This window comes from Leucoraja erinacea, chromosome 32 (genome assembly GCF_028641065.1).
Source record: "Leucoraja erinacea ecotype New England chromosome 32, Leri_hhj_1, whole genome shotgun sequence".
NCBI lineage: Eukaryota > Metazoa > Chordata > Chondrichthyes > Rajiformes > Rajidae > Leucoraja > Leucoraja erinaceus.
The window spans coordinates 24,342,602-24,367,839 of NC_073408.1; the positions used below are offsets into that span (position 1 = coordinate 24,342,602).

Below are 25,238 nucleotides of genomic sequence, written 5' to 3' on the forward strand. Positions count from 1 at the left end.
GTGATGTTGAACTTGGAGAACACTGCAAGATGCAGGAACTATTTGGATGCTAATGAAAATATTGGCTGCAGGTTCCTCCTTGAGTGAAAATAAAAGCTCGGGAGAAAATTTACATTCAATATTGTACTAAGTTTGAAAATAATGTATGATCCTGATTCTCAAATGCACCTCATTTGTAACCCCCTAAACCCACCGTGATGTGCTACATTTGGATATAGATTTAAACTGCTATAATGGTATATGGACATATAATAGTAGATGGATACACTGATCTGTTTTGTTGTCAATGCCTACTATGTTATGTTGTGCTGAAGCAAAGCAAGAATTTCATTGCCCTATCAGGGACACATGACAATAAACTCACTTGAACTTGAACTTGAGCTAAAGCTCTAACATAGCTGCAAGGCGTGAATATTGACCATGTTCCCTTTGTTACAAAACAGTAGATTCCCTCGTTTGCCATTATCTTAGACATTTGCCACCCACTAATAGCATTTAATGTAAGGAGGTTCCAAGTCTAAACTTATCCAATTTATTTGCGACCTCAGGAATTCCCGATTTGTTTTGTCCAAATTAGCTTTTACAAGATTATTTTTAATCTGACGCAAACATTATCAACACAATACCTATCCACATTATCAACACAACCTTATCCACCAGATGAGGCAGAAAATTCCACATACTCACACCTCTCTGTGAGAAAAAGTGTTTCCTCATCTCCGTTTCCTAGTCAATCTAAATTTAATACTTTTGTTCCCGTTTCACCGGCAATGTCCTGGGACCGTTTGAGAATATTGAATGTCCCTTGCCATTGTGTTGCCTTCTCTGTTCATTAACTCACTAGCGAGGTTTGATTTAGTTGAGAACATTTTACCAGTGGTCGGAGGTAATTGAGTCAAACATTAAAAAGGTGGAGTACAGATGAATGATTTGGGCCAGAAGCGGTTGAATATGGTGGTGAAATACCAGATTACTGAAATGACAATATTCCAGCAGCAGAATCCACCAAATGAATGTATTTTCTCCGTGTAATTGTGTGCGGCCAATTCTAAAATGCCCCAGGGTCAGGAGTTTCAAACTGGCTGTACTCAATACAACATTTGCCAACTACCAATTTACTGATCCTTAGTCTAAAACTGCACCTTGTTTCCAAACAGAGAATGTACAAAATGAGGCCGAGGTTTCTCTGCAACAGTTTGCCTGCTGGTTTGATGTTGGGTTTCTTTGTTTTCCTGCTTCGACCAGTTTCCACACAGAGTAAGTACTTTCTCTTCACCGGTCACAATCACCTTGCATTAATTATCATTGTCCGTGTAAACCCGCACCCTATTGTCAATCTCACTTTCCTCTCCACATCCCTGTATGTGTTGCTGCCTCACAAATCCACCCCATCCTTGCTGGACCTCCATTCCACATCCCTGTATGTGTTGCTGCCTCACAAATCCACCCCATCCTTGCTGGACCTCCATTCCACATCCCTGAATGTGTTGCTGCTTCACAAATCCACCCCATCCTTGCTGGACCTCCATTCCACATCCCTGTATGTGTTGCTGCCTCACAAATCCACCCCATCCTTGCTGGACCTCCATTCCACATCCCTGTATGTGTTGCTGCCTCACAAATCCATGCCATCCTGGTTGTTGCTCCATTACTGAGCCCCTCCCATCTGCTCCCTCCCCTCATGGAGACATGCCCACCTGTGAGCTTGTCGCAGAGGTCTCTGCCCAAGAATCACCTGCAATGTCTCCACTTCACGCTCCCGCAGTTTCCTTGAGCTGCCTCAAACACAAGTGAGTTCGGTATTCCGAAAAAATGCAAGGAATCATGGGATTTGTCAAAGGTCGTAAGGTATAAGCATAAATAGATCTCAGCGCTATAGATACAGTGAGTATACTTTTGGTCTGATTTTAAGCTTCTATTTGTCATGGCTGATCCAAAGTACCAAGATATGAAGCTGGAAGATTTTATGTCAAGGAAAGTCGATGCTTTGAAGAATTTTTTAGTGGGGAGGGGGTTAAAAAAAATGGGAAGAAAAGCTGAACTTGCTGTGTCTGCAGCAATTTAAATCAGTCTAAAGAATTCCTCAATTCCTTCAAGGGAAATTGGACATCTTGTTCGGAAAAAGAGGGAGATCTACAATAATTATAGGCAGCATTAAGTAAATGAGGTGCTTGAGGAGCCATTAATGATTATGATATAGTTGGGATCACGGAGACATGGCTCCAGGGTGACCAAGGCTGGGAGCTGAACATCCAGGGATATTCAATATTCAGGAGGGCTAGAGAGAAAGGAAAAGGAGGTGGGGTAGTGTTGCTGGTTAGAGAGGAGATTAACGCAATGGAAAGGAAGGACATTAGTTTGGAGGATGTGGAATCGGTATGGGTAGAGCTGCGAAACAATAAGGGGCAGAAAACGCTGGTGGGTGTTGTGTACAGGCCACCGAACAGTAGTAGTGAAGTTGGAGATGGTATCAAACAGGAAATTAGAAATGCTTGCGACAAAGGCAAAGCAGTTATAATGGGTGACTTCAATCTACATATAGATTGGGTGAATCAAATTGGCAGGGGTGCTGAGGAAGAGGATTTCTTGGAATGTATGCGGGATAGTTATCTAAATCAACATGTAAAGGAACCAACGAGAGAGCTGGCTATTTTAGACTGGGTATTGAGTAATGAGGAAGGGTTAGTTAGTAGTCTTGTTGTGCGTGGCCCCTTGGGCAAGAGTGACCATAATATGGTTGAGTTCTTCATTAGGATGGAGAGTGACATTGTTAATTCAGAAACAATGGTTTTGAACTTAAAGAAAGGTAACTTTGAGGGTATGAGACGTGAATTGGCCAAGATTGACTGGCAATTAATTCTAAAAGGGTTGACGGTGGATATGCAATGGAAGGCATTTAAAGACTGCATGGATGAACTACAAAAATTGTTCATCCCAGTTTGGCAAAAGAATAAATCAGGGAAGGTAGTGCATCCATGGATAACAAGGGAAATCAGGGATAGCATCAAAGCAAAGGATGATGCGTACAAACTAGCCAGAAAAAGCAGCATACCGGAGGACTGGGAGAAATTCAGAGACCAGCAGAGGAGGACGATGGGCTTAATTAGGAAAGGAAAAATGGATTATGAAAGAAAACTGGCAGGGAACATAAAAACTGACTGCAAAAGTTTTTATAGATATGTGAAAAGAAAGAGATTAGTTAAAACAAATGTAGGTCCCTTGCAGTCAGAAACAGGTGAGTTGATCATGGGGAACCAGGATATGGCGGACCAATTGAATAACTACTTTGGTTCCGTCTTCACTAAGGAAGACATAAATGATCTGCCGGAAATAGCAGGGGCCCGCGGGTCAAAGGGGGTGGAGGAATTGAGTGAAATGCAGGTTAGTCGGGAAGTGGTGTTGGGTAAATTGAATGGATTAAAGGCCGATAAATCCCCAGGGCCAGATAGGCTGCATCCCAGAGTACTTAAGGAAGTAGCTCCAGAAATAGTGGATGCATTAATAATAATCTTTCAAAACTCTTTAGATTCTGGAGTAGTTCCAGAGGATTGGCGGGTAGCAAACGTAACCTCACTTTTTAAGAAGGGAGGGAGAGAGAAAACAGGGAATTACAGACCAGTTAGCCTAACATCGGTAGTGGGGAAACTGCTAGAGTCAGTTATTAAAGATGGGATAGCAGCACATTTGGAAAGTGGTGAAATCATTGGACAAAGTCAGCATGGATTTACGAAAGGTAAATCATGTCTGACGAATCTTATAGAATTTTTTGAGGATGTAACTAGTAGCGTGGATAGGGGAGAACCAGTGGATGTGGTGTATCTGGACTTCCAGAAGGCTTTCGACAAGGTCCCACATAAGAGATTAGTATACAAACTTAAAGCACATGGCATTGGGGGTTCAGTATTGATGTGGATAGAGAACTGGCTGGCAAACAGGAAGCAAAGAGTAGGAGTAAACGGGTCCTTTTCACAATGGCAGGCAGTGACTAGTGGGGTACCGCAAGGCTCAGTACTGGGACCCCAGCTATTTACAATATATATTAATGATCTGGATGAGGGAATTGAAGGCAATATCTCCAAGTTTGCGGATGACACTAAGCTGGGGGGCAGTGTTAGGTGTGAGGAGGATGCTAGGAGACTGCAAGGTGACTTGGATAGGCTGGGTGAGTGGGCAAATGTTTTGCAGATGCAGTATAATGTGGATAAATGTGAGGTTATCCATTTTGGTGGCAAAAACGGGAAAGCAGATTATTATCTAAATGGTGGCTGATTGGGAAAGGGGGAGATGCAGCGAGACCTGGGTGTCATGGTACAGCAGTCATTGAAGGTAGGCATGCAGGTGCAGCAGGCAGTAAAGAAAGTGAATGGTATGTTGGCTTTCATAGCAAGAGAATTTGAGTATAGGAGCAGGGAGGTTCTACTGCAGTTGTACAGGGTCTTGGTGAGACCACACCTGGAGTATTGCGTGCAGTTTTGGTCTCCAAATCTGAGGAAGGACATTATTGCCATAGAGGGAGTGCAGAGAAGGTTCACCAGACTGATTCCTGGGATGTCAGGACTGTCTTATGAAGAAAGACTGGATAGACTTGGTTTATACTCTATAGAATTTAGGAGATTCAGAGGGGATCTTATAGAAACTTACAAAATTCTTAAGGGGTTGGACAGGCTAGATGCAGGAAGATTGTTCCCGATGTTGGGGAAGTCCAGGGCAAGGGGTCGCAGCTTAAGGATAAGGGGGAAATCCTTTAAAACCGAGATGAGGAGAACTTTTTTCACACAGAGAGTGGTGAATCTCTGGAACTCTCTGCCACAGAGGGTAGTTGAGGCCAGTTCATTAGCTATATTTAAGAGGGAGTTAGATGTGGCCCTTGTGGCCAAAGGGATCAGAGGGTATGGAGAGAAGGCAGGTACGGGATACTGAGTTGGATGATCAGCCATGATCATATTAAATGGCGGTGCAGGCTCGAAGGGCCGAATGGCCTACTCCTGCACCTAATTTCTATGTTTCTATGTTTCTATAAGGAATGTAAAAAGAATCTTAAGAAAGAAATTAGAAAAGCTAAAAGAAGATATGAGGTTGCTTTGGCAAGTATGGTGAAAGTAAATCCAAAGGGTTTCTACAGCTATATTAATAGCAAAATGATAACGAGGGATAAAATTGGTCCATTGGAGAGACAGAGTGGACAGCTATCTGCAGAGCCAAAAGGGATGGAGGAGATATTGAACAATATTTTTTCTTCGGTATTCACCAAGGAGAAGGATATTGAACTATGTGAGGTAAGGGAAACTAGTAGATTAGCTATGGATACTATGAGGTTCAAAGTAAAAGAAGTACTGACACTTTGGAAAAGACTTTTGGATAAGTCTCCAGGTCCTGACAGGATATTCCCTAGGACATTGAGGGAAGTTACTGTAGAAATAGCCGGGGCAATGACAGAAATATTTCAAATGTCATTAGAAACGGGAATAGTCCCCGAGGATTGGCGTACTGCGCATGTTGTTCCATTGTTTAAAAAGGGTTCCAAGAGTAAACCTATCAATTATAGACCTGTTAGTTTGACTTCAGTGGTGGGCAAATTAATGGAAAAGATACTTAGAGATAATATATATAAACATCTGGATAAACAGGGTCTGATTAGGAACAGTCATCATGGATTTGTGCCTGGAAGGTCATGTTTGACTAATCTTCTTGAATTTTTTGAAGAGGTTACTAGGGAAATTGACGAGGGTAAAGCAGTGGATGTTGTCTATATGGACTTTAGTAAGGCCTTTGACAAGGTTCCTCATGGAAGTTTGGTTAAGAAGGTTCAACTGTTGGGTATAAATGCATGAGTAGCAAGATGGATTCAACAGTGGCTGAATGGGAGAAGCCAGAGGGTAATGGTGGATGGCTGTTTATCGGGTTGGAGGCAGGTGACTAGTGGGGCGCTTCAGTGATCTGTGTTGGGTCCTTTGTTGTTTGTCATGTACATCAATGATCTGGATGAAGGTGTGGTAAATTGGATTAGTAAGTATGCAGATGATACCAAGATGTGTTGTGGATAATGAAGAGGATTTCCAAAGTCTACAGAGTGATTTAGGCCATTTGGAAAAATGGGCTGAAAGATGGCAGATGGAGTTTAATGCTGATAAATGTGAGGTGCTACACCTTGGCAGGGCAAATCAAAATAGGACGTACATGGTAAATGGTAGGGAATTGAAGAACAAAGTTGAACAGAGGGATCTGGGTATAACCGTGCATAGTTCCTTGAAGGTGGAATCTCATATAGATAGGGTGGTAAAGAAAGCTTTTGGTATTCTAGCCTTTATAAATCAGAGCATTGAGTATAGAAGCTGGGATGTAATGTTAAAATTGTACAAGGCATTGGTGAGACCAAATCTGGAGTATGGTGTACAATTTTGGTCGCCCAATTATACGAAAGAAGTCAACAAAATAGAGAGAGTACAGAGGAGATTTACTAGAATGTTGCCTGGGTTTCAACAACTAAGTTACAGAGATAGGTTGAATAAGTTAGGTCTTTATTTTCTGGAGCGCAGAAGGTTAAGGGGGGACTTGATAGAGGTCTTTAAAATGATGAGAGGGATAGACAGAGTTGATGTGGACAAGCTTTTCCCTTTGAGAATAGGGAAGATTCAAACAAGAGGACATGACTTCAGAATTAAGGGACAGAAGTTTAGGGGTAATATGAGGGGGAACTTCTTTACTCAGAGAGTGGTAGCGGTGTGGAATGAGCTTCCAGCGGAAGTGGTGGAGGCAGGTTCATTGGTATCATTTAAAAATAAATTGGATAGGCATATGGATGAGAAGGGAATGGAGGGTTGTGGTATGAGTGCAGGCAGGTGGGACTAAGGGAAAAAAAGTTGTTCGGCACGGACTTGTAGGGCCGAGATGGCCTGTTTCCGTGCTGTAAATGTTATATGGTTATATGGTTGTATGGTTAAAGTCTATTGAAAGTTATAGAAATCATACATTTAATTTAATATCAAGTAGATGTGATAATAAAATGCTGAATTTACTCAGTTATTCCAATATTGAGTGATGTTTCCTGAGTTTCACACAAGGTAAACCCACCAGTCACCAGCCTCATCATCATCCAATTTCTTCTCCAAATCAAACGGCACAGTTTGCACCAAGACCTTCACAACCTCTGGGAATAAATCACGTCCCTTCCAGTTCAATTCAGTTTAGTTCAGTGTAGTCACGTTGGTGAGGTAAAGAGAAAAGCTTTTGCAGAATGCTAACCAGCCTGGAGAAAGACAAGTATAATGAATGCTATTCACAACTGAAGTTAGAATAGTTTCCAGTAACACATATTCAAGCAGATGACTGTGTGATGTTTGAAATGTCTATGATAATGGCAAATGACAGAATCTGTTGTTTTGTAATAAAGGGAACGGTGAATATTCTTGCCTGTTCATGCTGTAGTTGGTCCGATAGATCAAACTAATATTCATTGCATCAGATCATGGCGGAGGTTGGACTTAGGAGGTCACCAATCAGCTGCATATGATCATCAAAATACTACAATTTGTCAAAGTAAGTCCAGTATTGAGAGCAAATTTCTCCTTAGTTCTGAATTTCACTCAAGGTAGAACCTCCAGCAAACATCTTCACAATCACTAGTTTTCCCCTCTGTCATTTCGTGTTCTCCAAGCCCAACCTCACAGAGTTGCACCAAGATCTTCACAGCCTAGAGATATAGACACGAGAGATACATTGTGTTCCAGGTGTACACTGGCCCTATCCCCGAACTCTATCCCCATTACATTGATGACTGTACATCGATGCTAGAAAATATATCCACACTATGCAAACACAATCCATACCCAGAATTGTTTGGTCACGTTAGTGGAGTGGCACAAATTGACCCAGTTAGTCACCATCATAACTTGGAAATACATTGCTGATCCTTCGTTATTTGTGGGGCCTACTCCTATCATTTACATCATTTACTAAACACATCCATCAGTGGTGGAATAAGGATGGTCACATCCTCATGGGTTAAAACTGGAAGCCTAAACACTGAGGCCCACATCCAAAAACATAGATTTATCAGCAAAACATCTGGAGGGAATCACAACTTGCAGCTCATCATCAGCTCAGATCGTGTCGTCCTCATTGTGACAAGAAATCTAATCAGGTTCCTTCCTTAATCTGGGTTAACAACTCATTTCCCCATATTGTGTGAATTCTGCAGAGAAATACAATTCATTTTTATTGCTGCTCAGCCTCTGTTTTAGATATTTTTCCCCAGTTCCTGAATCTTTCTCTTCATAATTCATCTCATCTCCCCGTCCACCCCACACTGTCTGTCACTCTCACATTCTAAACATAGAAACATAGACAATAGGTGCAGGAGTAGAGGCCATTCGGCCCTTCGAGCCTGCACCATTCGCCATTCAATATGAATAGGCTTCTCCTATTTACTCTCAGTTTCATGTCATCAAACTTAGAAACATTCAATTTGTTTCCTTGTCAATACCATAGATGAACATTGAAAATAACAGACTCAAGAACTAGCTTGATGCGGATCATTCATCACCACCTGCCACCCTAACAAAGCCTCATCTCTGTTTCCTGTCTGCCAAATAATTTTCAATTCATGCCTGTTTAATATTGCCTAATCCACATATTTCAAAATTCAAAGACATTGCGAATGGTCATCTGTCCATTTACTTCCACAGATGATTCCTGATCCACAAATTCCCTCCAGCAGTTTGCTCTTTGCTGGTGTTTCCAGAATCTACAAACTCTTGTGTCACCACATCTTCTCCCTTATCTATTCGACACGGTACATCACCATCATCTCCAATAGATTTGTTTGCCATCATTTCACTTACATACATTCAAAAATACATTGTGTTATAGCATAAATTATTTTAAATATCCAAACACTGTTTTGGAACCCGGAAACACCAAACCAGGTTGGAGATTGAAATATGTTTTAATGAATAAAGAGCAACATTTACTAGAGAGAAAACACCATTATTTTATTTTTTAATCAGTGGGAAGTAGCAACAATAAATTTAAAATTACGCTTTTTGGTCAAGACACCAACAACACAATAGTTAGTTACTATCCTTATAATAAATGCATCCTCAACACACATGCCCCATGTTCTGTTCTCATGTATTTAAAAAAAATACATAAGTAGAATTATACAGAATTACTTTTAAATGTAAAGGGTAAAGAGAGATAACGTCAGCGTAAAAGAGGAAGGATCTGTGTTAGGCCCTGGAGGGAGTTGAGGGAGTAGAGAGAAGGTTCACCAGACTGATTCCTGGGATGTGGCAGGACTTTCATATGAAGAAAGACTGGATAGACTCGGCTTGTACTCGCTAGAATTTAGAAGATTGAGGGGGGATCTTATAGAAACTTACAAAATTCTATTGGGGTTGGACAGGTTAGATGCAGGAAGATTGTTCCCGATGTTGGGGAAGTCCAGAACAAGGGGCCACACACACAGTTTAAGGGGGATAAGGGGGAAATCTTTTAGCACCGAGATGAGAAAATACATTTTTTTCATACACAGAGAATGGTGAATCTGTGGAATTCTCTGCCACAGAAGGTAGTTGAGGCCACAGATCATTGGCTATATTTAAGAGGGAGTTAGATGTGACCCTTGTGGCTAAAGGGATCAGGGGGTATGGAGAGAAGGCAGGTACAGGATACTGAGTTGGATGATCAGCCATGATCATATTGAATGGCGAATGGTGCAGGCTCGAAGGGCCGAATGGCCTCTACTCCTGCACCTATTGTCTATGTGAGTGAAGGGGGCGCTGTTCTGGCGGCAGCCATGGCAGCAGCGCGTCAGCCTTTCAATTTTATTTTTTATTTTTAGTATGTTTTAAAGTGTGTATTTAGTGGGGTTTTTTGTGTTTTGTGTGGGGGGTGGTGTGGATGGTGTAAGGGGGAAACCGCTTCGGTCGCCTCCTCCATGGAGAGGCGACTTTTTCCAGGTCGCCTCCCCCGTGGCCTACCATCAAGGATCGGCGAGGTCTTTCCCGGAGACGTGCCCGGGGCTTCAGCAGCAGGCGCAGCGTGGACTCGACGTGGAGCGGGTGAGCCCTCGCTGGGGCTCGCCGGAGGGGAGTGCTCCGTTTCACTGGCCCGGGGCAGCCGGCAGCCTGCAGCCTGAAGTCGCAGCCTGAAGCCGCGGTCTGCAGAGTTCCAGCTGCTGCGGCGTCTACAGCCCGGGATCCCTCGTGGGGGACCCGGGGGAAGAAGAAGCCGCCATTGCCATCACTGCTGGAGGGGAGCTTCGACCGCCGGCCCATCAGTCTACGATGCTTCTGGCTGCGGCGGGGACTTTAAATCTCAACCGCCGGCCTGCGGCCTACGCAATCTTGAAGCCGCGGTCTCCGGTGAGGAAAGACCGATCCTGGACTGGACTCTGGACTCTGGTCTTGTCCACGGGGGGGGGGGAAATGGAGGAGGACGGCCAAAATTTTTCGAGCTTCCACCACAGTGATGAATGCTGTGGTGGATGTTGATGTTACATGTTGTGTCCTGTTTATGCATTTTATTATTTTGTTAACCCATCTTTATGCTTTGTATGGAACTGATTTTTAAATTATGTAAAGCACTTTGGGGGCAATGAAAATTAACTATAAATGTGCTATATAAATAAACTTATTATTATTATTATTATTATTATTATTATTATTATTATTATTATTATTATTATTATTATTATTATTATGTTTCTATGTTTAGAATGTGAGAGTGACGGACAGTGTGGGGTGGACGGGGAGATGAGATGAATTACGAAGAGAAAGATTCAGGAACTGTGGAAAAATATCTAAAACAGAGGCTGAGCAGCAATAAAAATGAATTGTACTTCTCTGCAGAATTCACACAATATGGGGGAAATGAGTTGTTAACCTGGATTAAGGAAGGAGCATGATTAGATTTCTTGTCACAATGAGGACGACTAACTCCTGAGCTGATGATGAGCTGCAAGTTGTGATTCTCTCCAGATGTATTGCTGATAAATCTATGTTTTTGGATGTGGGCCTCAGTGTTTAGGCTTCCAGTTTTAACACATGAGGATGTGACCATCCTTATTCCACCACTGATGGATGTGTTTAGTAAATGATGTAAATGATAGGAGTAGGCCCCACAAATAACGAAGGATCAGCAATGTATTTCCAAGTTATGATGGTGACTAACTGGGTCAATTTGTGCCACTCCACTAACATGACCAAACAATTCTGGGTATGGATTGTGTTTGCATATTGTGGATATATTTTCTAGCATCGATGTACAGTCATCAATGTAATGGGGATAGAGTTCGGGGATAGGGCCAGTGTACACCTGGAACACAATGTATCTCTCGTGTCTATATCTCTAGGCTGTGAAGATCTTGGTGCAACTCTGTGAGGTTGGGCTTGGAGAACACCAAATGACAGAGGGGAAAACTAGTGATTGTGAAGATGTTTGCTGGAGGTTCTACCTTGAGTGAAATTCAGAACTGAGGAGAAATTTGCTCTCAATATTGGACTTACTTTGACAAATTGTAGTAGTTTGATGATCATATGCAGCTGATTGGTGACCTCCTAAGTCCAACCTCCGCCATGATCTGATGCAATGAATATTAGTTTGATCTATCGGACCAACTACAGCATGAACAGGCAAGAATATTCACCGTTCCATTTATTACAAAACAACAGATTCTGTCATTTGCCATTATCATAGACATTTCAAACATCACACAGTCATCTGCTTGAATATGTGTTACTGGAAACTATTCTAACTTCAGTTGTGAATAGCATTCATTATACTTGTCTTTCTCCAGGGTGGTTAGCATTCTGCAAAAGCTTTTCTCTTTACCTCACCAACGTGACACTGAACTAAACTGAATTGAACTGGAAGGGACGTGATTTATTCCCAGAGGTTGTGAAGGTCTTGGTGCAAACTGTGCCGTTTGATTTGGAGAAAACTGAAAGTTGCAGAAGAAATTGGATGATGATGAGGCTGGTGACTGGTGGGTTTACCTTGTGTGTGAAACTCAGGAGATAATTACACTCAATATTGGAATAACTGAGTAAATACAGCATTTTATTATCACATCTACTGGTTTGTGTTCTCCTCAACCCAAAACTCACATTGTTTTAAACAGCCAAACCACCCAAATCACAGTGACACAGATGTTAGAGCTGCTGCCTGCCTCACAGTGCTGGAGACCAGGGTTCAATCCTGACCTCGGGTGCTCTCTGGGTGGAGATAGCACGCTCCCTGTGGCCACGAATGAGTGGGGATGTAGGTTACTGGACCTCCATAAATTGCCTGTAGTGTGTAGGGAGCGGATGGGAAAGTGAGAGAACAGAACGAGTGTGGTCGGCACGGACAGAGGGGCTGAAGGGCAAGTTTCCATGCTGTGTCTCAAAACTAAACTCAATCAGAACATCACTACAGATACAAGAAGATTGACACATACTCATCATTACACAAACAATAGATACTCTCATTCCCCAATGCCCTTGACATTTGTTATCCTCCAATAACCTTTAGACAATGCGCACCAAAGGTGCAGGAGTAGAGGCCATTCTTGACCCTTCCACCCACAGCACCCCATTCGCCATGTCAATGTGATCATGGCTGCCTCATCCCCAATCAGTACCCCTTTCCTGCCTCCCCCCATATCCCGACCGCTATTTTTAAGAGCCCTATCTAGCTCTCTCTTGAAAGCATCCAGAGAACCTCCCTCCACCGCCCCCTGAGGCAGAGAATTCCACAGACTCACAACTCTCTGTGAGAAAAAAAGTGTTTCCTGGTCTCCGTTCTAAATGGCTTACTCCTTATTCTTAAACTGTGGCCCCCAACATCTGCGGGCGGCCCGGTTGTAGCTCCGACCCCGGCAACTCTACCCCTGGCTGCGAGGTGCTCCAAATTAACGCGGCCCGCGGCCGATGCCCTCAGCCCTCAGCTCCGCGATGTGTCAATGAGTCGGTCGCATCCTTCTCGCAGCGCAGCATATAGTCCCAGCCGCTCCATTCTCTCGGGCATGCCAGTCCCGCCATCGCTGTGCGGCAAGCTCCGGGCGCCTCAATAGCACTCCCATGTCCTTCCTCAAATTCGGGGACCCAAAACTGCACACCATACTCCAGGTGTGGTCTCACCAGGGCCCTGCACAAACTGCAGAAGGACCTCTTTGCCTCGGAGACTCCTCTCCTCTTGTTAGGCCAACAGGGCCGCCGACCAGGTGTGGTCTCACACTGCCTGCTGTACTGCTTTCCCCCTTCACTTTCATAGACTCTCATGACCACAGGCCACCACCCCAAAATCCCTCCAAACTCTCACTGACTAACATTTATGAGAAGATTCTCCCGGACTCAACTCCTCTTGTTATGGAGGCAGCTGCTCCAGCATTTTTCAAGCCGCCCGCGCTACCACTTGCATCTACGCTAAAAATCTTCCATTCGGAAATCCGAAAATGTCCGAAATCCGACAAGTGTCTGGTCCCAAGGCTTTCGTATAAAAGGTTGTGCACCTGTACTCATCATAACACAACAATAGATACTCTCATTCCCCAATGCCCTTGACATTTGTTATCCTCCAATAACCTTTAGACAATGGACAACAGGTGCAGAAGTAGAGGCCATTCAGCCCTTCGAGCCAGCACCGCCATTCAATGTGATCATGGCTGATCATCCCCAATCAGTACACCGTTTCTGTCTTCTCCCCATATTCCCTGACTCCGCTATCTTTAAGAACCCTATCCAGCTCTCTCTTGAAAGCATCCAGAGAACCTGCCTCCACCGTCCTCTGAGGCAGAGAATTCCACAGACTCACCACTCTCAGTGAGAAAAAGTGTTTCCTGGTCTCTGTTCTAAATGGCTTACTCCTTATTCTTAAACTGTGGCCCCTGGTTCTGGACTCCCCCAACATCGGAAACATGTTTCCTGCCTCTAGCTTGTACAAGCCCTTAACAATCTTATATGTTTCAATGAGATGCCCTCCCATCCTTCTAAACTCCAGAGTGTACAAGTCCACAGCCGCTCCATTCTCTCAGCATATGACAGTCCCGCCATCCCGGGAATTAACCTGGTGAACCTACGCTGGGCTCCCTCAATAGCAAGGATGTCCTTCCTCAAATTAGGGGACCAAAACTGCCCACAATACTCCAGGTGTGGTCTCACCAGGGCCCTGTACAACTGCAGAAGGACCTCTTTGCTCCTAGACTCGATTCCTCTTGTTATAAAGGCCAACAAGGCTTTCTTCACTGCCTGCTGTACCTGCATGCTTACTTTCTTAGACTGATGAACAAGGACCCCCAGATCCCGTTGTACTTCCCCTTTTCCCCCTTCCCATTTAGAAAGATGAGGTTCCATGTCTCAAAGGCTCTTAAAATGCTGTTTGAGCTCAGTAAATTCCAGTTTTCCTTTGCCGAATAAGGTTTGACAAGATGTATTTTACACTGACACAAACACTTTCAACAGAAGTGATGTCTGAACCCTGAGCAGGAGAAGAAGAGGAAGGTCCTGTAGTTTCATAAGACACAGCGTGAGACTGGGGAAGTCAGTGTGTCACCGTGCTTGGAGCTTTGCTGCCCAGTCTCTGGTCTCGTTCACCATCAGTCTCTTCCCACAAGGTAGGCGACCTTACTACAGGTTCACTTCAGGTAAAGGTGTGGTTTAAATGGGATCTAGAAACGGAACTCTGTGTTCAATAATTTATTTTATGTATTTATTCATTTGTTTAATATAATTGTATTTATTAGTAGTGTACATTACAATAATATAAGCCAAAAATAACATAATACATTTCCTGCACCACTTTATATTTTAAACTTTGAAAAGAAGAAAAGTAAAGAGAGTTAAACAGGATAGTAAGTGTGTGAAAGAGTGATCAAAAGAGACCCTTAGACATGAAAAGTTTGAAAAAGAGTTAAGAAGCAAGCCATAGAAAAAGAAGAAGAGAAAAACAAAACAGAAGATATATTAAAAGTTTATAAAACAGAGCTAAAAGGGATAAACCAACTTTGTATTTTTCCTCCCCCCTCACCAGGTCCTGAAACCATTTATTTTCAGAATTCTGTTGCACCTTATACTTGTAGTAAGTCGAGAAATGGAGACCAGATCTTTTGGAAATGGTCTGGTTTGCCTGCTAGAAGGAATCTCATATCTTCCAGGTGTAACGTTTCGAACATATTTGAAATCCACATATTTATTGTTGGTGTTGGGGCGTTTTTCCAGAATTTAAGTATGAGTTTTTTCCCCATTATTAAACCGTAATTAAGTCGGGTATTTTGGGACACAGTTAGCTCAGGGCTGCCTTCCATTGTTCCAAAAATAATCAATTCTGTGTTCGGTTTCAGTTTTATTTTAAATAATTTTGTAAATATTTCAAAACTTTCATTCCAATATGTTTGGATTTTTCTACAAAAAACAAAGGAATGTGCTATAGTTGCTTCATGGGATAGACATTTATCACAGATGGGGGAGGGAGACATTTGGAAAAAGTTTACTTATTTTAGTTTTTGAGTAATATAGTCTATGTAAGGTTTTAAATTTCTAACGTGTGATATTCCACTCCTACAACCATTTATTAGACTGTACCAGTCTGTTCTGCTTTAGATTTTACAAGGACATAGAAACGTAATGAATAATGAAGAGAGACACAAAATGCTGGAGTAACTCAGCGGGACAGGCAGCATCTGGAGAGAAAGAATGGGTGATGTTTCGTGTCGAGACCCTTCTTCAGATCCAGACTTCTTTGACCCGAAACGTCACCCATTCCTTCTCTCCAGAGATGCTGCCTGTCCCACCCAGTTACTCCTGCCCAGTTACTTGTCTATATTCGGTATAAAGCAGCATCTGCAGTTCCTTCCAACATGAAACTTTATCAATGTATTTCTGTCTCCATTATTTCCACTAGAAACTTAATGAATCTAAATGATCAGCATCTGCCATTTTACCCATTTGGGCTTTCTGGTCAATCTAATGTATCGCTGCTCATGTGGGTTTTATTTTTCCCATTTCTCCGGCAATCCTCTGGGACTGATTGAGGATGTTCAACGTCCTCGCCGTTCTGTTGCCCGCTCGCTCAATTAATTGACTGACTAGTGAGGTACAAATGAGTTAAAACCATTCTACCGAGAAGCAGGAAGGAAGTGGGTCAAGAATGAAACTGTCGATGTACAGATGAGTCGTTTCAGTCAAGGCAAAGCGACTGAATGTGGTTGTGAAATCCCAGATGACAGCAGTGACAATATTCCAGTGGCAGATTCCACAGAGGAATGGTCCTTCCCCGTGTAGTTGTGTGCGGTTAATTCTCAAATGGTCCTGGCCCAGGGTTTTCAAAGTGGCTGTGTTCAATACAACATTTGCCAACTAGCTATTCACTGCAGCATTTCCTTTGTAAATGATTTAGTGGCCCTGTTCCGTTCAAGATCACACGACCATCAAACATTCTTCAGTATGATTTTACACATCATCACCACTTCAAATGGTGAGGTTTGTTTTAGAGAAATGCAAGGTGGTTCTGTGGGTTATTTACAGAGGCTGTGAAGGTCTTGGTGCACTCTCTGATGTTGAACTTGGAGAACACTGCAAGGTGGTTATGTGGGTTATTCACAGAGGCTGTGAAGGTCTTGGTGCACTGTGTGATGTTGAACCTGGAGAACACTGCAAGACTAAAGAGGTTCCAAGTCTAAACTGATCCAATGTATTTGTGACCTCAGGAAATTCCCAATTTGTTTTGTCCAATTAGCTTTTACAAGATGATTTTTTAATCTGACGTAAACATTATCAACACAATACCTATCCACATTATCAACGCAACCTTATCTACCAGATGAGGCAGAGAATTCCACAGACTCACAACTCTCTGTGAGAAAAATTATTTCTTCATCTCCGTTTCCTAGTCAATCTAAATTGAATACTTTTGTTCCCATTTCGCCTGGGACCGTTTGAGAATATTGAATGTCCCTTGCCATTGTGTTGCCTTCTCTGTTCATTAACTCACTAGCCAGGTCAGATTTAGTTGAGAACATTTTACCAGTGGTCAGAGGTAATTGAGTCAAACATTAAAAAGGCGGAGTACAGATGAATGATTTGGGCCAATAGCGGTTGAATATGGTGGTGAAATCCCTGATTACTGAAATGACAATATTCCAGCAGCAGAATCCATATAGACAAATGTATTTTCCCCGTGTAATTGTGTGCGGCCAATTCTAAAATGCCCCAGGGTCAGGAGTTTCAAACTGGCTGTACTCAATACAACATTTGCCAACTACCAATTGACTGATCCTTAGTCTAAAACTGCACCTTGTTTCCAAACAGAGAATTTACAAAATGAGGCCGAGGTTTCTCTGCAACAGTTTGCCTGCTGGTTTGATGTTGGGTTTCTTTGTTTTCCTGCTTCAGCCAGTTTCCACACAGAGTAAGTACTTTCTCTTCACCGGTCACAATCACCTTGCATTAATTATCATTGTCCGTGTAAACCCGCACCCTATTGTCAATCTCACTTTCCTCTCCACATCCCTGTATGTGTTGCTGCTTCACAAATCCACCCCATCCTTGCTGGACCTCCATTCCACATCCCTGTATGTGTTGCTGCTTCACAAATCCACCCCATCCTTGCTGGACCTCCATTCCACATCCCTGAATGTGTTGCTGCCTCACAAATCCACACCATCCTTGCTGGACCTCCATTTCTGAGCCCATCCCATCAACTCCCTCTCCTTCTCCTGCACCGACACGTTCCTTATCAAAGTCAGAAATGGCCTCCTGTGAACTTGTTGCAGAGTTAAACTCTCCCTCCTCATCCCGCTCAGCCTCTGCAGCCTTTGACACGGTTGTCCACACTATCCTCCCCAACATCTCCTCACCACAGTCCATGTGGGTGGATCTGCCCTCGACTTATCGATCCAGTCGCAGCCCGAGAACCAGACGCAATGTCTTCACTTCACGCTCCCACAAAGTCCCTTCAAAACCAGGTGTAGTTCCTCCACTAACCCCAACACAACCCCCTATCCCCACCTCCCTCCCTCCCCCCTCCCTCACTCACTCACTCACTCACTCACTCACTCGCTCACTCACTCACTCACTCACTCACTCACTCACTCACTCACTCACTCACTCACTCATGTGATGAAATATCCCTGCATCAATCAGGCCAGGTTATTCCACACACACATCTCTTCACAAACCGTGACTTCCTCGCTGGGGTTTCCAAGGAAGATCACAACTGTCTGGAATTAAATTCAGTTCAAAATGAATGATTACGGATATGGGGTGGGTGGGGAAAATGTGTTTTAAATGTTAATTCTTCATTGTTTGTATTCGCAACAGAAAACAGAAATCGAATGTATTTCTTGGATAATGGAGACGAGATTGTGTTAAACGGAACGGCCAATGCTGAGAAAGACACTGTTGTTGTCTGGGAATGGAAACCACACTCAGGGAAGGAAATCGGAAAATTGTCGACTTTTAGAAGAACGGGGAGCTATTGGACCAAAGAGAAGATCGATGGCAACTTGTACCCGGGGATGAAAGTGAATACCTATACCCTTGCTCTAACAATCGATAAACCCACATTTAAATGGGCGGGAATTTTCACTTTGACTCAAACAGAACCGATAAAGCAAATCCTGAAACAATATGAAATATTTGGGATGAAAGGTGAGTGGATGCGATAAGGATCAATAATGTTGAATTAATCTCTGTAAATATTGTCACCTATAATGAATGATGAGAGATGGCGGGAATTGTGAGACTTCTTCCACCCGGTGAAAAGTCAAACAACTGGGGAAGTGATTTTGTTCATTGATTCTGTAATGATCAGCAGGGATGGGTGATAATAGTTTGATGACTTCACTGGGAACAGCAAATCAATGAATCTAGCCACAGCGAATACCATGGTCTTCTTGCCGGTACACGGTAAGGTGATCGCGCGCGGCAAGCAAGGTGGTATGGAACCAATGTGTCCGTGTAGTGGTCCCGGGGTGACACTGCTACTTAATGTTACCCTGTGACCAGGTGGATGGAAGTCCATCCATCACCTGTGGAACATGGGCTCTGCCATAGAGTTCACCTCTTGAGACCAATCAGATACACCTAGAAGGAGTGGAAATAGATGCATATTCAACAGTTTGTGAATATTTGAAACAGAGCATGTGTAAATACAACAACGCCTGTATGTTGCCGGTTCCACCTGCAGTCCCACGGTGAACAGCTGGCATTTAACACAATCATCCCCTCCAAGCTGGTTACCAAACTCTCAGAACTGGGTCTCTGCGCATCCCTCTGCAATTGGATCCTCGACTTCCTCATTCACAGACCACAGTCTGTTCGTATTGGTGGAAATGTGTCAGCCTCAATAACATTCAGCACGGGAGCACCTCAAGGCTGCGTGTTCAGCCCCCTGCTGTACTCACTCTATAATCATGACTGCTGTAGCCATGTCACAGTGCGAACTCCATCATCAAGTTCGCTGACGACACCACTGTTGTGGGACGTATCACTGATGGGGATGAGTCAGATTATAGAAGAGAGATCGAGCAACTGTCCATATGGTGCCAGCACAATAACCTGGCCCTCAACACCAGCAAAACCAAGGTACTGATTGTGGATTTTGGAAGGGGTAGGATGGGGACCCACAGTCCCGTTTATATCAACGGGTCGATGGTGGAGAGAGTCAAGAGCTTCAAATTCCTGGGCGTGCATCTTTCCAAAGATCTCTCCTGGTCCCAGAACACTGATGCAATTATAAAGAAAGCTCATCAGCGCCTCTACTTCCTGAGAAGATTACGGAGAGTCGGTTTGTCAAGGAGGACTCTCTCTAACTTCTACAGGGGCACAGTAGAGAGAATGCTGACCGGTTGCATCGTGGTTTGGTTCAGCAACTTGAGCGCCCAGGAGAGGAAAAGGCTGCAGAAAGTTGTAAACACTGCCCAGTCCATCATCGGCTCTGACCTCTCTTCCATCGAGGGGATCTATCGCAGTCGCTGCCTCAAAAAGGCTGGCAGTATCATCAAGGACCCACACCATCCTGGCCACACACTCATCTCTCCACTGCCTTCAGGTAGAAGGTACAGGAGCCTGAAATCTGCAACATCCAGGTTCAGGAATAGCATCTTCCCCACAGCCATCAGACTATTAAACACAACTTCAAACAAACTGTGAACTATAACAGTCTATTGTACTCTATCTGTTTATTTATGTGTGTATATATAAATATTCTATGGTATATGGACACACTGATCTGTTCTGTATTGATGCCTACAATATTCTGTTGTGTTGCAGCAAGCAAGAATGTTATTGTCCTATCTGGGACTAGACTTGTACAAACCACGACTCACTCTGAATCTCATTGCTCTGTTTTTCACAGTTGAGGCAAGTCCACAGAAGCCTCTGCTGGGCAGTGACGTTACACTCAGCTGCACCATCTCCAGACTCTCAGATACAGTCAGTCTTCACTGGAGACCCATGGACTCATCCCAGCAGAACAGGGGCAACACTGATCAGATCCGCCTGGATAACACGGTCTATCTGATGGTTCGACACGTTACAGTGGAGGATGGGAATCTGTATGTGTGTGAAGTGCGGGAAAACGGAAACATTCTTCACACAAGTAACGCAGGTTTTACTGTAGACAACGGTGAGTAAACACCTCCCATTGGGTATCAAGTAGACACTTGTATCACGGTGCTTCTTGTAATATTATGTGTGCGCTCCGTGAAGAACTGTGGCAGTGACCAACTGCTCTCCAGTATAAAATGCTGCAATGATCAGGGAGAAGTTTCCAGAAAGTCTCTGTGTGGAGCAGCTGCCCGCTTGTCTCTGTGTGACAGACACACACACACAGCACAGGAGGGAGATGTCTTTCTGTAACCATTGTTCAGTAAAGTATTTTGTCAGTTTATCTTGCCATCAATGCTCCAGTATCTGAGACTGAGAGATACAGGACTCATCTTGTCATCAATGCTCCAGTATCTGAGACTGAGATACAGGACTCATCTTGCCTGCTCCAGTATCTGAGACTGAGACACTGATACAGGACTCACATCAAAGTGTCAGATAGAAAGTGTAGTCACCAGCACTTGCTGCTCACACACACACTGGGGGTCCCGACCCACACATCAACACTGAACAACAATCCATCCCCTCTCCCCACACTGACCCTTCTCTCCGAGTCTGGTGTTGCTTGAAGTGATTCCAGCTGCTGCAGACTCGGGCTTGGGATCAGCATTCAGCTGGGAGCAGGACCCGGGAACAGGGAAGGACAGGGAATCAATGGGTGTGAATGGAAGAGGGATGGTGGGAATAATGGGAATGAGCCGATCCACTTGAAGTGTCAACGTGTCCGGGTTAGTCCCCGTGCAGGCATCCTCTGGGCTGCTTCTGTCCACAGCCTGAACCTGAACCTGAACCTGAACCTGAACCTGAACCTGAACCCGAACCCGAACCCGAACCTGAACCACCTCCTGCAGACTGACAGAGACATTCACCTCCCACACCGCTCTCGGGAGTCTCCGGGAGGTTTCATTCCATCCCGGGACATTCCCGGACAGTCCGGGTGTGGGGGCCAACCTCATGTTGAAATGTAGAGTGGAATATCCAAACTTCACTGCAATTTACTGCCGTACAGCACATTGTATTGTATAAAGATCTGATGAGTTTAGTGCGGCATTCATGAAAGATGTTACATTTGAAACTTGATCAGTTGAACAAAACACCACAAATGTTTATAAGAATACGGTTGAGAATCTGTGTATGGCACAGTAACGGTAATACCGAAAGGAGTTATCCTCTGTCTCTCTGATACAGATTTATATAAGGAGAGACACACACTTTACCGCTCCAGCACCGGTCACAGTGAACTTCACCTGGTTTGTTCTAGTTATGGTCGTAACTATTCCCGTGCTGAGTGGACCTGGTCACCTCATCGCCATCAACAACACAAATTAATAGCATCTGCAGAACGTTCTCAGCCCATCATCATCAATGTCAATGGGACCAACTTCGTGAATCGACTGGTGACCTCAGGGAAACTCTACGATGGCAAGGATTTCAGTGTGAGGATTGTCCCCGTTGTGTTTCAAGATGCCGGACTTTACGCCTGTTTTCTGGAACGAAATCTATTTCCCACCATTGATCTAATCACAGTGAAAGGTAGGAGTCAGAATGTTGCCACTGAGTTTACTGATGAACTTATTGTTTAAAATGTAAACAACCTGCTTGTTTCCACAGTCACAGCTGAACCGTCTGATGCAGTGACTGAGGGAGACACCGTTACCCTGACCTGCTCTGTGTCTCACGTCATTGGGTCAATGAGACTGGTTTGGATCAATGGCGATGGCAAACGTGTTGGAGAAAAGACACTGACTGAGGAAGAGAAATCACTGAGTCTGGTTATTCAGAAAGCTGAGAGAGGCAGAGGGAACTGGAGATGTGTTTTGTTTGATCAAGACCTGCCCCGGCTTTTTGTCCCGTATCAGGAGCCCAGTGGTAAGTGATAAGGGTTTGTTCTTCATACTTAGAGTCATGATTGAGTTTTGATGTCCTGACATTTGAGTGGAATATTTTCTTCCAGTTTGAGTTGTCTAACTCTGTTATGATCAATGAATTCTCAAATTTCAAATAACACTTCCCGAACACCACTCCCCCCCCCCCCCTTCATTGTACACGCATTTATCCCACCACCCAGTGATCCTATTCTCTTCCCTTCCTCTTTCAACTCATTTCCCACCCCTTCCTTCCAATTGCAGAGTTTTCCTTTTATGTTCTTGCTCCACATCCACCCATATCCCTCCCTCTGTTACTGATCTGACTGTAGATCAGTCAGTATTAGTTGACCTGATCTATGTCATGTTTTACTGCATGCCGCTGTGTACTCAAACAGTCGTCTGGTTGAACCAGGATTTATATAAAGGACTTCAAGATTATGTAAAAGGAAACACGATAGAAACGAAACAGAAATGGGAATTGGAAATGAATATTATTATTACTGATGAAATGTGGGGAAAAGACATGTCTTTTGTTCATACGTTAACAAACAGCCCCGCCTGGAGGGAGTTTGAATGGAAAACTAGAATGAGAGTATTTCAGACTCCTCTTATGTTAGCAAGATACAGCAACACCTCAGATTTATGCTGCAGACATTGCGGGAAGATTAGTGATCATACCCAGATTGTGGGGATTATCCCAAATTGTATCAATATTGGAGAGACATTCAGACGGAGATCAAGCTAATCTTGGGGGTGGATCTACCTCTGGAGCCGGCATGCTTCATACTAGGAGAGACTCCAGAAAATATAGATACCAAAACATAGAAACATAGACAATAGGTGCAGGAGTAGAGGCCATTCGGCCCTTCGAGCCTGCACCATTCGCCATTCGATATGATCATGGCTGATCATCCAACTCAGTATCCTGTACCTGCCTTCTCTCCATACCCCCTGATCCCTTTAGCCACAAGGGCCACATCTAACTCCCTCTTAAATATAGCCAATGAACTGGCCCCAACTACATTCTGTGGCAGAGAATTCCAGAGATTCACCACTCTCTGTGTGAAAAATGTTTTCCTCATCTCGGTCCTAAAATATTCCCCCCTTATCCTTAAACTGTGGCCCCTTGTTCTGGACTTCCCCAACATCGGGAACATTCTTCCTGCATCTAGCCTGTCCAACCCCTTAAGAATTTTGTAAGTATCTTCTAAATTCTATCGCTGATGATTGTTTGCTGTACCGTCCAATTAAGTCAGCTGATGATGAAGATGCTCTCCAAAAACATCTTGATACAATGGTTGAGTGGTCACAACAATGGGGCATGCAGTTCACCCCTTCCAAGAGTGAAACCATGGCGAAACATCACGCTACATCATTCAATCAATCAATCAGTTTTATTCGTCACATTGTACATAAAGTGCAAGTGAAATGAATTTGTCAGCAGCAGTACAATGATAAAGAACACACAATACACAATAAAAAGTTAACACAAACATCCACCACAGCATTCATCACTGTGGTGGAAGGCACATAATTTGGCCAGTCCTCCTCCATTTCCCCCCGTGGTCCTTGGTGCCACCCTTGAAAAATCCAAACAAACCAAGTATCTTAGCATCGAATCTACGCAGGAATGATCAGACTCATCATGCAACGGTGAAAGCCACAGGTGTCCTAAGCGTTCTGAGACGCAACTTTCATCATTGTTGAACTTCTCTCAAGGAGAAGCTATCCTTCACCCTAAACCTCACTTGGACCCATGCACAAATAAAAACATTTCTTCCCTCTAACGTGTCCAAAGACAGGCAGCTCGATTTGTTACTAATACCTATGAGAGAGATGCGAGTTTTACCAAACTTCCAAATTCACTGGGGTGGAAGCCTCTCCAAGACGGACGTGAAGCTCACCGTTTAACCTGTTTTTTACAAAATGTTGTACACCAAACCCATACCAATTAGGCGCCGACGAGGGCATTCCATCCAATTTGAGATACCAGCTACCAAGTCAGATGTGATCATATTGAATGGCGGTGCAGGCTCGAAGGGCCGAATGGCCTACTCCTGCACCTAATTTCTATGTTTCTATGTGTACCACAATTCATTCATCCCCCGCACAATTCAAGCATGGAATAGTCTTCACCCTACCATAGTTACCCAACCAGATGCAACTACATTTAAAGTAGCTATTTCTTCCCAAGAACCCTTTCTGGCGTAAGTTCGCTCTCCACCACCTCCAGTTTAAATTCCATTTGGAATATTTTGGAGGACCACTAAACCAAGAACCAAGATTAGAGGGTATGTGTAGGAGAGAACTGCAGATGCTGGTTTACACCAACGATTGACATAAAATGCTGGAGTAACTCAGCGGGACAGGCAGTATCTGTGGAGAGAATGAATGGGTGACGTTTCGAGTCGGTGGTGGCACATGACGTTGTTCATTTCCACAAGGAATGTGAAAGAAGCATCTTGTCACTCACATATGAACGTTCTTCCTCTGCATCCTCCAAAGACCGAGAACGTCCCAGGGGATAATGAATTTAACAAATCGGCTCAGAATGGGAACAAGTTGCTTCAAATCGGGATCTCTATTCAGATCTTAAACGTTCAGAAAAATGGTTGCGGAAGTATTTCTTCCCATTGAGTATAGAAGCTGGGATGTAATGTTACAATTGTACAATGCATTGGTGAGGCCAATTCTGGAGTATGGTGTACAATTTTGGTCGCCTAGTTATATGAAGGATGTCAACAAAATATAGAGAGAGTGCAGAGGAGATTTACTAGAATGTTGC

General features: G+C 43.8%; 1 protein-coding gene across 2 annotated transcripts; it reads left to right on the plus strand.

Annotated features, from left to right (window-relative positions):
* The first annotated feature begins 971 nt into the window (after positions 1-971).
* Positions 972-25,128, plus strand: LOC129712463 (CD276 antigen homolog). 2 transcript variants are annotated; one of them, XM_055660927.1, is made up of 5 exons: positions 13,688-14,593; positions 17,286-17,385; positions 18,297-18,626; positions 20,335-20,604; positions 22,197-25,128. In XM_055660927.1, exons 2-5 carry the CDS (start codon positions 17,298-17,300, stop codon positions 22,460-22,462), a joined length of 954 nt encoding a protein of 317 aa, XP_055516902.1. In that variant the 5' UTR covers positions 13,688-14,593; positions 17,286-17,297; the 3' UTR covers positions 22,463-25,128. The 2 variants fall into 2 exon arrangements, with proteins under 2 accessions (XP_055516901.1, XP_055516902.1); XM_055660926.1 differs by lacking the exons at positions 13,688-14,593; positions 17,286-17,385 and adding an exon at positions 972-1,257.
* Positions 25,129-25,238: the final 110 nt, after the last annotated feature.